This window comes from Hyposmocoma kahamanoa, unplaced genomic scaffold (assembly GCF_003589595.1).
Source record: "Hyposmocoma kahamanoa isolate Upper Pololo Valley unplaced genomic scaffold, ASM358959v1 78, whole genome shotgun sequence".
In the NCBI taxonomy this organism is placed as follows: Eukaryota; Metazoa; Arthropoda; class Insecta; order Lepidoptera; family Cosmopterigidae; genus Hyposmocoma; species Hyposmocoma kahamanoa.
Genome location: NW_020653945.1, coordinates 24,237,875 through 24,255,303, shown reverse-complemented (window position 1 = coordinate 24,255,303; position 17,429 = coordinate 24,237,875). Strand labels below are relative to the sequence as shown.

The 17,429-nt window shown below is 36.3% G+C and overlaps 1 protein-coding gene across 2 annotated transcripts in view; it reads right to left on the bottom strand.

Moving 5' to 3' along the window:
- Positions 1–15,794, bottom strand: part of LOC113233099 — a 20,323-nt gene extending 4,529 nt beyond the window's left edge. The window contains exons 1-6 of one of the 2 annotated variants that reach the window (XM_026468082.1): positions 15,677–15,794; positions 8,021–8,086; positions 6,967–7,104; positions 5,084–5,257; positions 2,349–2,486; positions 958–1,161 (exon numbers count right to left, since the gene is read on the bottom strand). In XM_026468082.1, coding sequence (XP_026323867.1) covers positions 958–1,161; positions 2,349–2,486; positions 5,084–5,257; positions 6,967–7,104; positions 8,021–8,086; positions 15,677–15,716 — 760 coding nt within the window. In that variant the 5' untranslated portion in view covers positions 15,717–15,794. Of the gene's footprint in view, positions 1–9; positions 190–957; positions 1,162–2,348; positions 2,487–5,083; positions 5,258–6,966; positions 7,105–8,020; positions 8,087–15,676 lie in introns of both variants that reach the window. The other variant, XM_026468083.1, reaches the window with a different exon arrangement.
- Positions 15,795–17,429: the final 1,635 nt, after the last annotated feature.

The following is a 17,429-nucleotide window of genomic DNA, read 5'->3' as shown; positions in this document are numbered from 1 at the left end:
ACAACGTACTTTTCAAAGCTTTAGACACTTTCGTTATATTAATTTTACGTCCTGATACAAGTGTATATACATCATCACTGAAAATGAATAACTTCATAGCGCAATAGATTGCGTTATTTGTATCATTTGTTGTAAAAGTTTTTTTTAGGGGTAGAGCAATTGCGTTGACTTCGGAGTTTAATTGGATATCTGAAATATGAATAAACAAATTAGAATCATGATTAACAAAAACATTTCAAACTTGTTATTTTGTAATTTTATCTTTTTTTATTAAAAATGATTTCAAAAAACGGCCAGTATGAAAAGACAAATGTCAGAAACATAGCAGGGGGAGGTTCTGCTCACTTCAGTGGGAGACAGGCATTATAATATGTTTCGAAGAACAACAAATGATACAAATAACGCAATCTATTGCGCTATGAAGTTATTCATTTTCAGTGATGATGTATATACACTTGTATCAGGACATAAAATTAATATAACGAAAGTGTCTAAAGCTTTGAAAAGTACGTTGTTGTCTTTTGTTTCATAATGCGTTTTTAAAGACTGGCCTGTCGGATTTGGATAATCGATAACTTAAGGATTCCGCAAACAGGAGGCGGTTAAGCCTTCATGCGTTTGCGATCTATGTTCTTTGGAAATATTTGAATGTTGTGTATAACAGCGTGACGTATACGGAAGGTGTTCCAAGCGTATCGGTGAATGGACCACCTTGGTGTCATAATAGTTAGCACTGTTATTGCTGTGTGATAAAGTTCCGATAAGACCAATATTAGAGAAAAGAACTTTTCTTAATTGATTTTGGTTTGATTTTTCTAGGGAGTGAATTTCGTTGCTCTGGTACTCGTATTAAATATTGATGTAGTTCTATGGCACGTTGACGGGACAAAAGTCTCCACGCTTGGCCACGGCCGTGGCAGTGTCACTAATAGCTTTAAAAAAAAGACAACAACGTACTTTTCAAAGCTTTAGACACTTTCGTTATATAAATTTTTTTAATTATACGTCCTGATACAAGTGTATATGCATCTTCACTATCTCCATCTTCACTGGAAATGAATAACTTTATAGCGCAATAGATTGCTTTATTTGTATCATTTGTTGTAAAAGTTTTTTTTAAGGGTAGATCAATTGCGTTGACTTCGAAGTTTAATTCGATATCTGAAATATGAATAAACAAATTAGAATCGTGATTAACAAAAACATTTCATACTTGTTATTTTTTAATTTTATCTTTTTTTATTAAAGATGATTTCAAAAAACGGCCAGTACGAAACGACAAATGTCAGAAACATAGCAGGCGGAGGTTCTGCTCACTTCAGTGGGAGACAGGTATTATAGCATGTTTCGAAGAACTTCCAACTACCAAGACCATGATCTTTCTCCATCATGTAGTGTTTTTTTCATAGGATATCCTTAAGGTCTGGTTTTATACTACATATAAGTACATCGTAAGTAAGTTAATTGTGCAATTGTTGTTGAGTGCAGTTTTCTGGAGCTTGACCAAATGTAGCAGCTTGGGATACCATGATATCGATAAGGTCGGATACATTCCGGTAACAGTGCCCAGGACTTTTAAATTTAGTTCCACCTTTACTGTTCGTCCTTCAGTCGACTAGAAAGTTTGGAACACTCTATTTTTATACAATTGATATATTTGCCAAAGGAATAAAGTACAATTTAGGGCTATTGAAGGCTAGAGTGAATAGGCATTTTCAGACAAACGCGTACCATAGTCGGTCACATCGTTAATATCAGGTGAGACGGTGCCTGTTTTATATCAAAAGAAGAGAGTTATTGGTAGTTCGTAATGCAACTGTATTTATGACAGTTATGCTTTTGTTACTTAATTCATAAAGCACTTTGATTCTAGTTTTGAATGTAGAGAGAATTTTAAGACTTCCAAAAGGCAGATCAAAGAACTAAAAAAAACTCCCCTAAACTAGTATCAAAACAGAAAGAAAAAGAGCCTATAAATTATAATCTTCACGTGCCCTAGTTGGCGACAGGCGTGATGGTAAACTCAAACTCAATATTTATATAGGTACCTAAGCAAATTACCCTTGAAATCGTTACACTGTTTAATCTCTACTATTCATTTGTAAGGATAAAGATCCTTACAAATGTTTATATACAAAGGTATATAAACATTTGTATACGTTTATCATTATGATATTTACTTAAATATCATAGATTGAGGCAACATGCAAGAGCTAACCGGATCATTTATAGGCATGAAAGTACATGACGTAGTCTATCTAACACCAGGATAGTGGCATCTTTTAATTTGTGCCTTATATTTAAATGGTATTAAAACAACGAAATAGATACTATAATGTATACTGTACCTTCAAGATACCAGGATAGTACATAAGGAATGTAATTCGGTAGATTGGATCCTTTAGGTGTACAGATAAGATTTGGTACTACGCCTTCCGTGGTTTCCAATTCAGTGACGTTGGGTGTTATTATTAGATCTAGGGGGCCTGAAACAAAAGTAATTAAATAATAGTGATATTTTTAAACAACATTATCAAATACATTATTCACAACATCAACTGTATGGCCCACTGCCGGACAGGGAGGAGGAGCTTCTCCTCTAAGGAGTTATATTACACATTACCCAGGGCTGTCAATTTTCTTTGTCCTTCATGAAGTTTTCCTTTACAAATGTTACTTACATTTAGAAGATTGAAGTCATAGGTACAAAAAGCAACAGGCATTTTAACCATCGAACTATCTACCTGATGGAGAGTGTAACCACATGCCGCACCCTCAAAAAAGTGACTATAAATTGAAAAAGTAATTTTTGAGAAAGTAACGCCATTTAGTTAGTGTCCACTACGACAAACTCTATTTGATTTAAAAAAACGACGTATCACTTTTACTTCTCATGTTTTTAACCGACTTCAAAAAAGGAGGAGGTTCTCTATTCTACTGTATTTTTTTTGTATGTATGTTACGCGATAACTGCTTTGTGATAAGTTTGGCTAAAAATTTGTGAACCGATTTTGATGATTCTGTTTTCGTTGGAAAGAGGGTACATCATTTCATCATTGGTGGTCCATTTAAATTTGAAGAAAATTTTCCACCTCTAAGGGTGGCAAACTAGGGGACGAATCCGGTTCCGCGTACTTTCCGCTTCCGATTACAATAAAACTTGGCAAATAGACGAAATTCTACGAAATTTTGAGGTAGGAGTTTTAGTACTCTGTACTGAGATTATTTAAATATTTATTTTGTCAGTTCCCAAAAATGTAAATTTTCCACTTTCTTCACTTTTTAATCGAGGGTACTATAGCTATTGAAAGTCAGGAAAATCAGCATCATTCACAACCCAAGTGTGATGCTGTCTGTAAGACATTTAAAAGATTCTTAGTCTACAGATCTGTGTTATTGAGCTGGCTTTCCTACATTTAAATATGGACCACAGCAATTTTGTTTTACACAAAGTTAAGGACAATGGAGCTTAATTGGGCAAATTCTGTACACCTTTTTAACGATGAGACGTGACGAACAAGTCGTGCGCGTGGTGGCGACACGTCACGTCATGACAGCTTTAAAGCACTGTACTTATTAGCGAGCTGTAACTGTAACGTGACAGATGCAGTAACGAGGTTCCAGTGTGTACGCGTGAAAGAGTCTTCACTCGCGAGAATGAGTACCTGGTTATCGTCGGCTCACTGCGAACCACGTACATACTATGATTTATTATGAGTACCTAGCTTAACAGTTGCAGTGTCACTCAGGGTTTTAAATCGCAAAGACCCGATGAGCACTGCAGCCATCACCCTATAAAATTGCCTGCTTATCAGTATTGCACAGGATATATCACGGAGAGTGTGCGATGGAATTACACGATTTAATTCCGCCTTCCCCTTCCATCAACGGGGGACTAGGCGTAGGCTTGGCTTCCACCCCTATGATGTGGATATTTCAAAGATTTGCACGAAGCATTACGCTTCCACATTTATATGGCGAACGGCTATGGAGTGGAATTCCCTTTTTTTTTTTTTTTTTTGTCGGGGGGGAAATCTTTATGGATACCCCTGAGCCCAGGGAGACTCAGGGGTTATGTGGGGACTCTCCCTCCAGGCTGGAGGGCCTACCCCACTAAAACCCCCCGGGTTTCCCTCTCGCCGGTTGAGTCGGCGCCGTGGGATCAGTGAACATTCACCACGACGCCGCCCGGCCGCCCTAGCTTACGCCAGGGCTCCCGCGCCAACGGAGGGGCGAGTCGGTTGTCCTCCGACCCGCCCCCCAGACGAGTGAGGCCGTGCAATGCAGACTCCGGAGTCCCTGTCCAGAGCCCGCTGGTCTCACTAGGGGATCAGGCGAGCAGCGAACTGCCTTCGCCTTCATGGAGTGGAATTCCCTGCCTGCAGACTTGTTCCCTGAACGTTATAACTTGGATCTTTTCAAGGCGAGAGTGAATAGGTATTATTTAGGTGTGCATGCTCCATCGTCGACCTCATCGTCATTTTCCATCAAGTGAGATTGAGGTCAAATGCGCACATAATATTTCATAAAAAAAAATTGACAAGCCCCTAAAGTTTTAATTTCACAAGCACCTTTCAAAACCTAAACCCAATAACGTTTGCACTACGGCTTCGCGGCAGAAATATGGACTTAACGAGGTTTACTACTACAGTACAGACAGAAAAGTCTTTCGAAGATGAAATTTAATTTAGTTTATAGAAAATTTTACCGGTATCTAAACTACACTGCTTCAGCCAGAGCTTTAAATCGTAAAGATCGGACGGGCATAGCCACTGCGTCCCTGAGATATAAGTGAACAAGTCCTACATGCCTGTAATTGCACCAGAACCCTTACCATCTCTAAGGGCGGCAAATTAGGGGATGAATACGGTTTACTGGATTCCACCCACTTTCCATTAATCGATTTCAATAAAACTTGTCCAATACACGTAAACTATTGGAGGTCAGTTTTTTTTTCTTGTAAAATAGTTCCAATGTTCCTTCTTTGGGACTACGGGATCAATTGAGTATGTGTGTCAATATTTTTTTCCAGAAAACTGAACATATAAAAGATCAAAGGAATCCTTGGATGAACAAAACTTACTGGATTTTGGTGGTTTAGTTATTTGAATTTTCTTCGATGATAAAACCTTTTCTAAATCATTATCTTTAGAAGAGTGGTTTAAACCACAATATATTTCTTTATTTATATCGACGGATGATAACGTTCTGTTCCAACGTAGAAAAGTTGCATTGTTTTCTGATTGCACTGCTACATCTGAAATTGAAACGGGGCTATTAAAATAATAGTCAGTATAGTCTTACTATTGGGCACAGGACTCCTCTTACAAATTATAATTTCAGAAGCCTTATCGCGTTCTTTTTAGTTCTTAATCAAAATTGTATTGTCTATGATACTCGCTATTGAATTGAAAATTTTCATTATAATTTTTAAGTTCATTAAATATCACGATGTTTGATAATGATATTCAATTATTTTTATGAAATTGCTCCACTAGTGTGTAATAATTAGAATACTAAAAAAAGTTTTTTTTGTTATGACTGGATTCGAACCAACGTCTTCCAACAAACCGTGCCAGACATGGCATAGTGTCTGACACGGTTCGCTGCTTAGTCACGGAACGAACTAGCGGACCTTGCGAATTTTTCTATCTGCTTGTCGCAGGTCTTCGTTTTCCGGGACTCATTTGCCGTTAAAGAGTATTTTCTGAGCAAATCTTAGCAGCAAGTAAAAAAGGCAGTATTTTAGATTGGGCCAATATTCTTGAAAAGCAACGATATTTTTGTAATGGACAAAAGGTTTTTTCCACAAAACAATCAATTTCGAAGCATTTAAGTTTTTATCTACACACATATCATAAACTCTCTATAATGTGTTCAAAAACCGCAAATTACGACCAGCATAAAGGTAAACTGTTTTGTTAGAATAAATGTCTGATCTGTGAAAATGTTATTATTATTATATTATTGCTTCATAATAACAACGGGTTCGATGTTATTATTTCAAATTTGGACCATCTCTGAAAAACAAAACAATTTAAATAAAAATAATAATTCTTTATTGAGTCAATGCAATTGCATGCTATCTCAAAATTAGGTGACATTATTAAACAAGAAACATATTAAGATAAGGCTAAACTTTAGCGTCCGTACTAATTTTAAATAAAACTATATGGCAGACGCTACGTCTTCCTCGGATTTAGTTACAAAAATAATGCCAAACATTCTACACGCCAAAAGAGTACAAGCAAAAGTATGACAAGGAAATAAGACAAAACAGTTTTTGAACTACGTGTGGTGTGTGTGTGTTTGTGTGTGTGTGTGTCTATTTGTGCGTTGTGTGCTGTGTGTTTGATTGGACCTAACACACAGCACAACACAACACAATTCTAATATCAGTCGAGATGAAGTTTTATTCGAAATGAAATGTCAATAGCAAACAATTTTGACAATTTCACACGTTACTTGATATCGAACGATATGATAGTTGGGCCGATTCTACTTTGTCTGTGAATTAAAAATAAAAAGTACGGTTATGTGACGCGTGATGCGTGAGAAAAATTTTTATTTGCCGCCATTTCGCCAGTCGTAACATGCAGTTCCTGAACACATCACAGAGAGCTTATAATGTGTGTGTAGATAAAGCAGTAACTGTACGTAATTAGGCATTAAAACACTTATGAAATGTATTTACGATCCGACAGCGAGTTCCATAAACCCTCACTCGTATTTTAATGCCGTTTGATTATGCAACAGTCACATAAACGACTATAATTTCAAAAATATTTAATCTGTACCGTACATTATAAATAGTTTATTTGATATCCATGTAGCGTGAAGATTCGAGCAGCAATTTCATACGTTAACCGCAATACGATCACGTTTTTGCAACTGGTTCATATTTCGACTTCAATAAGAAAGTACCAATGTGTAACAAAAGGAACTACACTACAACAAAGTACATACCGTTCATATACCAAGATAGTACATAAGGTTTATATTTCGATAAAAATGTTCCGTTTAATCGACAGGTCATATGTGGCAATACGTTTTCCATGGCTGGCAAGGTCGTTATAGCAGGAGATATTAATATTGATATTGGAACTGAAAACAAAAACAACACTAATTATTATTATTAAGAGACTTATGTAGGATTGTTTATGAGCAGAATGTGATCCGCATTACAGAGGACACATCACAGGAGCATTTGCTACGCCAATAAGTACGTAGCAAGTTTCATTTTAAGAGTCTTTTTTTGTTTTTGGTTTGTAGACATTGTAGTTTATAATAAGAAAACATTGCCATCATATTCTATATTATGATTGGACGAAGAAGATTTATAAAATTTCACACATAATTTGTATCATTATTCGAATTATTTCGTTTTTTTATATAATATAAGTGACGGGACAGACAAGTCGTGCTACAGGTAGTAAGCGAGGCGTGTCGCTATCTTAGGTGTGCCACTGCGCCTGTCACCCTGTGACATAACTTGACGAGTCCAATGTGCCTGTGATTAATTGCCTGCTTCGTCTCCTGTCCCTCTGATGCACACGCATTACGTCGTCGCATGTGGCATGTAGTTCTAATTTATATAACGGTACAACGCACCGTCAGCTCTCAGGCGACTGGTGACGTTACAGGCACACGGGACTTGTGAATTTATGTTTCAGGGTGACGGGCGCAGTGGCAGTGATCCTAACATCTTTGCGATTTAAAGCTCTGTGTGGCACTGCAACTGTTAAAGATAGGCGTGCGCAGGCGCACAACTTGTTTGTCCCGTCACTTGGTATTGTAAAAAAAAGTATTTATAAAGTTTATGTTACTTAATTTTATTGATATTGTTTTTTTTTATTTTAAACAACTTTGGTTGTTGTGCCCTGTATTTAAGTCTGCAGGAAGAAATTTCTTTTGCCAATAAGCAGTGCTCTTTGCTCGTGCTCTCTTTTTTAATTATGTGATTTGTGTTTTCCTGCGAAATAAATGATTAAATGAAAAATAAAAGAAATAGATTACGTACCAATGCCATCGTTTTCATATACAGATATGTTATTATATACATTATCCCACAACTGTGCACGAATAGCTGGAAAAGATGAATAGGAACACTTTTATGACTTCAGTGTTTGTTTTTATTGAATATCATGATGTTTTTAACATTAATATTGTAATTAATATAGTGACATCTCTGTCCTAATTGTGGTAGCTGGAAAGGTACATACATGACTGAATGAAGAAACTTTTATGAATTTTCACAGATGGCGCTGCAAAAAAAACCGTTTAAACCCAATAGAAAAATCCTCTACAAGCATGTGGAGAAATTCACAAGATCTGCTGGCTCGATCCACAGGTCAGTTAGATAGACGAATATTTTATACACTAGTATGATACAAATACACATTGCACAAACAATACACGCCCAGTCAGTTTTGATTTTATTACACTCCACCTACTCTTCACGTACTCCAGCATTAAAAAATTTTTTTTTAGCTTTGAATTTTAACTGAATGGTGTTTTATCAGATCTCGTTGCAAAAAGCTGAGTGTAGACTATTTTGGTAACATTTTAAATGTAATTCATTGACTTACAATTATATGGACGTCGGGTCCGCGCTAAAAAGTGTCCGAACTTATAGGGCGTTAAAATCGTATACAGAGCGTCATTCGCGCTTTAGTCTTCGTTTGTTCGACTGACAGCGAAGCAAGCAAAATTAGACAGTACTGCGATGACATTACAATTTAAATTCAACGTTTTACCTTTTTCATATTCCTTTACATGTCACTACGTTTAAATAGGTTGACTTGGGACATTTTTTTCGTGGTTTTTGTATTAGACCCGTCGTCCATTTATTTGTAAGTCAATGATGTAATTCTAATATTTTGTTAAAATACAAACTTAAGCGCCTTTACACACTGTATCTGATTCGCATTCATTCCGAATCCGGGACTATACAAATCTAGAAAACTCGGACCCGCTTCGGATATCGCTAGTGCACTAGTCTGTTATGCAAGGCTGCAAAGTTGTTGTTTGACACGAGCGCATATATTGAAACTTGAGCAAGCGAAGCATGTCGCGAGTGGTTCAAAAATAGAATCCTGAGCGTAGCGAAGGGTTGTAAGACACGAAACGCAAAACAACAAACACACAACTTTTCCCTCACTATCACGAGGAAAAATAATCAATTCAAATTTCAGTCTAAAAATCAATTCAATAAAAATACAGTGAATCGCGACATCTCTCGCCAGGACCGGTAGCTGTAAAGGTATCTAACTGGGTGGTAAAACTTTCGTACATTTCTCATAGATGGCGCTACGACTAAAAAGTCGTTGCAAAATACAAAGACACAACAACAAGCACATAGAAAAATTCGTGAGGTCCGCTGGTTCGTTCCATGGCTTAGTTGGTATAGCGTCTGACACGGTATGCTAGAAAACGTCGGTTCGAATCCGGCCAGATCGAAGGATTTTTTTCTGAGTGTTCGATCTTTGTATTTATTATTAATGTCAGCCATTGACTTACAATTATATGGACGTCGGGTCCGCGCTAAAAAGTGTCCGCACTTGTAAGGCGCTAAAATCGTATACAGAGCGCGACACTCCGCTTTAGTCTTCATTTGTTCTGCGATACTGCGATGATATTACAATTTAAATTTCGAATAGGTTGACTTGGGACATTTTTTTCGTGGTTTTTGTATTAGACCCGTCGTCCATTTATTTGTAAGTCAATGATGTCAGCAATAATAGTAATAAAATATACCATACACACATAAATATTGTACGTCAAATTGTGAAGTTGAACGTGCCATTGTGTTTTTTTTTCATCGAAAGAATTGTGCACTACAGTCCATCCATGTTCGAATTTCAAAAATCTTTTCCACGCTAGCGTGGACAACACACTTTTGCGAGTAGATTTTGAATGAGAAAGAAGTCTTTCCGAGATAATGAGGTGAAAAAAAGTTTTTTTTTTGTCTTAGAAGTGGAAGGGCGCTGAATCAGCATAATAATCAATAATGCATCTAAAATAATCTATTCATTAGTGTAGCTGGCCACGAAAAAGAATACATGGCGAATATGAAAAAGTTGTTGGCAGATCACTGGTTGAGGTTCAGTCGGACAGACGGAATTATAATAACGTAGTAGTAATTTATAAAAAAAATTATATGATGTGTGATTATGTGACACAAAGAAAAACAGGGTCCATGAACGATTTTCAAAAGGACGTAGGGACAAAAATAAAGAAGGGTATGATGTGGTGGTTTGGGTTACATGGAGCGCATGAATGGAAGTAAATTGACGAAAAAATTTTATAGAGCTAACGTGGAAGGCAATATTAGAGGAGGACGACCACAAAGGACATTTTTATGGAAATCGAGAATATTCTTAAAAAGGCTGAGAAAAATTGTAATACAAGTGAGTTTTGCCAAGGTCGTGCTAAGTGGCGAGCTGTTATGTAAATCTGTGCCTACCCCAATGGGAATCGAAGGGCGTATAAGTACACAGAAAAAAAGGATTTCTACTAATAAGAAAGAGCAATTTCTCAAAATATTTGCTAATTCTGAAAAAAATAATTGTTTAAAGTAATAAAATATTGTCATTACAAAGATACTGTTTATCTTTTTCTAATACAATTTTACTCTTAACTTTATTCAAACTTTGAGACAAATACGTTCACTTGAAGATTTTATTTCATTTCTAATCAATTAATTGGACATTACTTTTTACCTCTTACATCAAATTTAAATAATCTTAAATGAATTCAAAATTTCTTGGGTGTATTTTAAGAAAATATATTCTTAAACAAAAAAAGAAGTAGTTTTCTATTCAGATTAACATTCTAAATTCTAGAGTATATTCTTAAAGCAACATTTCGTTGCGTTTTCGTAGTCAATGTTGTGGTGACATGTCGCCGAAAGCGCACGCGGTAACGATTACTTTTACTTGTGCTTGTAATCATAAAAATTTTTGAAGTCATATATCCAAAGAAACAATACGTAGTATCTCTAGTTTGTTAGGGTGTTATTTATAGTCATAATTTAAGAAATTTGGTTACAGCATGAAATCAAACTACACTTGTGTAACAAGCACAACTTTAATATGCAACTAGTTCCATCACACCACTGCTAGATGGCATTAGTTGTACTCTGAAACGCGCTATCGTTTTGTTAACTTCGATAGTATAAAGTCATCTCATATACACACATCAAAAGTGTCGAGAGATCAAGTGAATATTTTTGAAATAAAAATTATTTAAGCAATATTTACCAAATCCAGTCGTCCAGGACGTCTTCTTACTTTAATGCTTATGTTTTATTTAACCGCTGACCCCTATATTTAATTAAAATAAACTAAAATTGATGTTTTTGCAAATTGTGGGAAAAAACTCAAATTAACGGCGTCAATTAAATGACAAAAAAATGGCGAAAATGATGATTTTGCTCATTTTTATTGTAAAGATAAGAAAATTAATAATCTGTATTTCCACCATTAACACGAATCACACAATTACAGCGATTTGGCATGCTTAAGATGAGTTCATCAAAATCACTTTGAGGAATGGCCGCCCATGTGTTTTGTAACAAGTCAAAATATTGTTGTAGAGTATGTACGGTATGCATACTCGGCACAGCTCTTCTTTGAAGCATATCCCATGCGTGCTCAATTGGATTGAGGTCTGGCGATTGAGCAGGCCACGGCAGAACGTTGATACGAGCTTCGGCAAGAATGCGTGTTACGACTCTAGCCGTGTGTGGACGTGCGTTGTCATGCATTAGTTGAAATGAATCACCCAACTGGCCTCGGGCAAAGGGATGATAACATCTGAAACAATCCTCTCTGCGTAAACTTGAGCATTGAGGTTACCCCTGATCCAAATGAGATCGGTTCTTCCGCCGATCTAAATACCGGCCCATATCATTATTGTTCCCCCACCATATGGATGAACTTCCTGACAATATCTCAAACGTTCATGACGTCCAGATGTTCTCCAAACTCGAGTACGTCTTGTATCCGGTCTCATACCGAAGCGGGATTCATCCGAAAAGCACACATAGCGCCAGTCTTCTTCCTCCCAGTTTCTGTGTTCGCGAGCCCATCGTAAACGGGTCCTGCGATTGCAGGGTGCAATAGGTGGAACTCTGAGCGGCCTTCGGGATCGCAGACCCACTTCACGTAAACGATTTCGGATTGTTTGATCGCTTATTAGTAAGCCTGAGGAGCTGTGGAGCCTCGTAACCAACATCATGGCGGTCATGGTACGATTCCGTCGAGCAGTATTTTGGATATACCGGTCCTGTCTGCGAGTCGTGATGCGAGATCGTCCTCCATGTCGCTCGGCCACGCTGCCCGTCATGCGATAGCGCGTCCAGAGGCGACTTATGACGCTCTGTGTAGTGTTAAGAGTGAAAGCCACAGCAGGTTGCCTGGAATCAGCTTCCAACATTCCGACGGCTCGCATCATCACTTCTCGGGTTAAATGATGTCGTCTCTCCATAATAATGTAAATTGTTTCGGTTCCGATGCAGATATTGTAATGATTTTGTCAAAACGATATAACTCATTTTTATACAAAACCACATTGACAATCGATTTTCTTCTTATTATCGAATTTTAAACAATATTCCTTATTTAAATGTTAAAACTCACTAAAAAGTCGACTCAATAGCGATACAAAAAAGTTAATATAATTAACCCTAATTGCAGCAATACTCTTAAACGTACTTGATCCCTAGACACTTTTGATGTGTGTATTTGGAATTGTTAGTGCTTTACTGCCGCTGTAGCATTTAAACGGCATTGAATGGTTCTCAAGTATTTGAGAAGATTCTATCCTATTTCTGCTACTTTAAGGTACTGGTTCTGGCACTGAGCTGTGTGCTTTCACGCTAGTGAGACATATCTGTTGGGTACATAACATAATTTACCCTTTTTGATATTAGAAAACGTAAATCTTCAGTCAAATAATTAAGTACCATTGACTTACAAATAAATGGACGACGGGTCTAATACAAAAAGCACGAAAAAAATGTCCCAAGTCAACCAATTTAAACGTAGTGACATGTAAGGGAATATGAAAAAGTAAAACGTTGAATTTAAATTGTAATGTCATTGCAGTACTGTCTAATTTTGCTTGCTTCGCTGTCAGTCGAACAAACGAAGACTAAAGCGTGAATGACGCTCTGTATACGATTTTAACGCCCTATAAGTTCGGACACTTTTTAGCGCGGACCCGACGTCCAAATAATTGTAAGTCAATGTTAAGTAGGTACCTCTCAATTTTTCATTCTTTTTTTTTCAAATCGAAATCGGACATTTCTAATAACAAATAAATATTTTGTTGAATCTAGAGTGGCTTTGTGACTTGAATTAAATTAATTTGCTCTTGGATTAAATATTTCTGTCTTGTAACTAAAATACACTTTTGAGACGTTTTTTTACTATTATCAAGTAATTATTCTCTAGCGTCTACAGGGAGAGGATCGTTTTGTTGGATTTATTAAATTTGTCTTCATAAAAAGAATTTTGTCTTTTTCTAAGTAATCTGTTTTTACCGTGTAGATAGATAAATAGATAAAAACTTTATTCACGTCCATGACAACTTATTTACATAGGATCCACTAAAACAAACACCATAATTATTATTATATTGAACCATTTAAAATAACAAATGGAACGTACAACACATAACTAATTAAAGTAAATAGTTTTGGAAGTCATGGCAGTGAAAAGACGCTGGCTCAGCATAAATGCCACGGTTTCCCACGACGCTGATATTCTGCCAGAACCGTGTTCAAAGAGACGCCACACATCATCTCCGACAATTCTCTGGCTTTATCATTTTATGAAATGAAGATTATATAAATATTTTTATTTCATGAGAAAAACAAACATGATAAAATGTGTGTGTGTATGTGTGCGTGTTTGAGTGTGTGTGCGTGCGTGCAACGTACGTTTATATCAACATTTTATGTTACAAGATAGTTATAACCAAATTTCTGTATGCGTTTATGTTGAGACTATGTAAAATAACTTGCGTTTGTATGGGTGTACGCGTGTTACTTATGAACTTCCGTGACATTAAATGTTGCCACTTAGAGATCTTACAGTTACAGTAAACGTGGCAAGTATACCATTTATAATTAATATTATATAAATAAATAGACGAAAACGTAACAGGTTTTGCACCTACAGTCCTAATTTCTATGCATTTAATAGGTGTTCTTTCATCTTTTTCTTTAACAGTTTTTTTGAGATGGTAAGTAACTAATTTATCAAAAATATCATTGATATTATATATTATAATAATGTGAAATTACTTGATCTCTAACTCGGGAATACCACGCACTACACAAATATGAAATAATTTAGAAAAGCCCATTTCTTAAATTGGTTCGACCTACAATTAAACTCGGGACCTCCTCACAATGCTAACCTCATGTTGCCATAAGATCACCAACATCATCAATTCATTATACGTCCAACTGCTCAGCATACTTTCAGGAGAGGGCTAGTCCATAGTCCATCATGATTCCACGCTGGTTATGATCTCACAAATGTCATAAATACATGCCGCAACACGGATATGAACTGTCGACCTCACAGTTCAAAGCAACAGTTCTGCCACTAGGCTATCACTAGGTCGTCTTTAAGAGTCGTTACAAACTCAAATGGCTTTGCTTGTTGCCACATAGCAGTGAAAGTGTTGAATCAACCACTTTAGAAAAAAATATATAGCCAAATTGAGGATTGATTGGTATACAGCATTGACTCACAATTATATTTACGTCGGGTCTGCGCTAAAAAGTGTCCGAACTTATAGGGCGTTAAAATCGTATACAGAGCGTCATTCACGCTTTAGTCTTCGTTTGTTCGACAGTACTGCGATGACATTACAATTTAAATTCAACGTTTTAGCGTTTTCATATTCCTTTACATGTCGCTACGTTTAAATTGGTTGACTTGGGACATTTTTTTCGTGGTTTTTGTATTAGACCCGCCGTCCATTTATTTGTAAGTCAATGGTGTACAGTGTGAAAACACGATTCCGAAAAATTTTCATGATAGAAAAGAAACACAAACTCACCTCGAAATTTTACAAAAAAACCGCTGTGTAGGTACTTTACAATTGAACTAAATAGAAGACATATAGTATACGATACACATTTTTCAAAAAGATTTAATTTAGCTTCTAAAAAAAATTAAATGCTGAAATAAAGCCAGTGTCCCTACCGCTCGACGCAAGCACAATCAACCGTAGTAGTACGGGAAAATTTTGAATTTGAGCTGAGGTAGTATGGACTCTTAATTACTTTAGTATAAACACAATAACATTTTACAAAAAAACAACCGACAACTCATTTTTATACCCAAATGCTAAAAATTTTACACAAAATATTTTCCTGTACCAGACCTTTGCCCCATAATATGCGTAACGATCAATATACAAAAACATATCGTACGTCATTGTATGAAAATTCACTTTTGAACATCTGATATAACAAAGACAAATATCACTAAAAACTATATTGTGTGCAAAATCAACAGCAAAAGGATTTTTCTATGAAACAAAATAAGCTCTAACTTCAAAACAAGCATTTCGATTCATAAATAATATTATACTTAAATACATTACATAAATATACTTAAAAACCAATTTGGAAAAAATCATCAAAAATACTCACAAAGCGTAAAACACGAAAACACAATAATTAATTTCAACATTTTGCCGGTCTTTACTTGACAAAGTCACACTTAATAAGACCACATACACTATAACAGACCTATGTGTACAGGGAAACTCACCTGTGCCGTCATATTTATTATTTCCTTAGCGCATTTATGTATGGAATTACCGATTCTGACAAACAACAGTATTGTTATAAGAAATTTGATTATTAAAATATTTCCTTCTTATGTTAATGGTGCTGCTGCTTCGTTGAAAAATATTTAAAAGAATCAATTGTTTATTGTCATAGATAAAAAATGTAATGCACAAAATTAACAATAGCAAAAATAATGTAAACGTTTACAGCACAATCTCTATCCAACAATGTTTGTAAATAATGGTGCATTTGCACTAGGTCGATAGGTTGCTTTTGCTTGCCCGCCAAAAACAGCAGCCTGCCCAGTACACACGCTGAGTCGTTTAACAACCCTAACTTGCTGCCGTAGTCAACGAAGTCGTCCAGGTACAAACACAATTTTACAAAACAGACAGTTGCGAAACGAATGTACTTGCTCAGAGCAACGGCGGGGTACTCGAGGAGAGTCGGGCGAAGCTGGCCGCATCCTGCAAACACGCTTAGTTTGCCGGATCAAGTGTTGGCATGTGCGAATTTTAAAATATTTTTGATTACTTCTAGCGAGTTCCATTATAATCATGTTATGCAAATATGTTGGCACTTAAGAAAATTTTCTGCGCACGAATGTAATATGATATCAAAATACAATTGGGATTTAAAATTTCATAAGTTACTAAGTAGAATTTAAATCACGGCCATTCTCATGTTTCCTCCATTTTTTATGATCGAATTGTTCATTTGAATACAAATGCATTACATTAATATAAGTATAATAACAGAAAACTGAAAGCATCTAAAAATTAAGAGTCACGTAAATATTTTGCAGTGCAACACTTGTACGTGAGGCGCACTATAAGTTTCCGAAATGAATAAGAAAAAAATACTATAAATGGCCAGAAATGAATTTATTGTTTCTCAAAATATTCTCCGTTAGCGTAATGCACTTTTTCATACGAATAAGCCAATTTAGAAAACATTTATGCCACTCCTCCGTGACAATCTCTGAAACATATTTTTCATACTCTTCGACAGCCTCTTCAAGTGATAAAAATCATTGACCGCGTAACTGGTTTTTAATTTTTGAAAATAAATAAAAGTCACAAGGTTTTAGGTCGGGACTGTACGCGGGATGGCTCATAAGGTCAACGTTGTTCACCTTCAAAAGTTCATTTGTCCGTCTGACCATGTGAGAACTGGTATTATCGTGGTGCAAGATGATATGGTGTTTACGGTTATTTTTACGGAGTTTGTCAATAACTTCCGGCAAACAAATGGTCGAATACCAATCACTATTTACGGTACAACGTTTTTCCAAAGCAACAGTAGCCAGGTGTCCAGTTTTATTAAAAAAAGAAGCAATCGTCCGCTTAGAGGTTTTATGCACGCGCCATTTTGGTTGGTTTCGGCTCAACTTGAAAGACCCATACGCTCGATTGCTGCTTTGTTTTGAGGATCGCAACTATAAATCGATGTTTCGTCACCTGTTACTATATCCCACACCAAATTTGACGCCCCTTCGTTGAATTTGGTAAGCATGGCATTGCACCAAGTGACGCGATCCGTTTTTTAAGCCTAAGTCAAATTGTGTGGGATCCACCGAGAGCACAGCTTTTTCACACCCAAATGTTTGTGT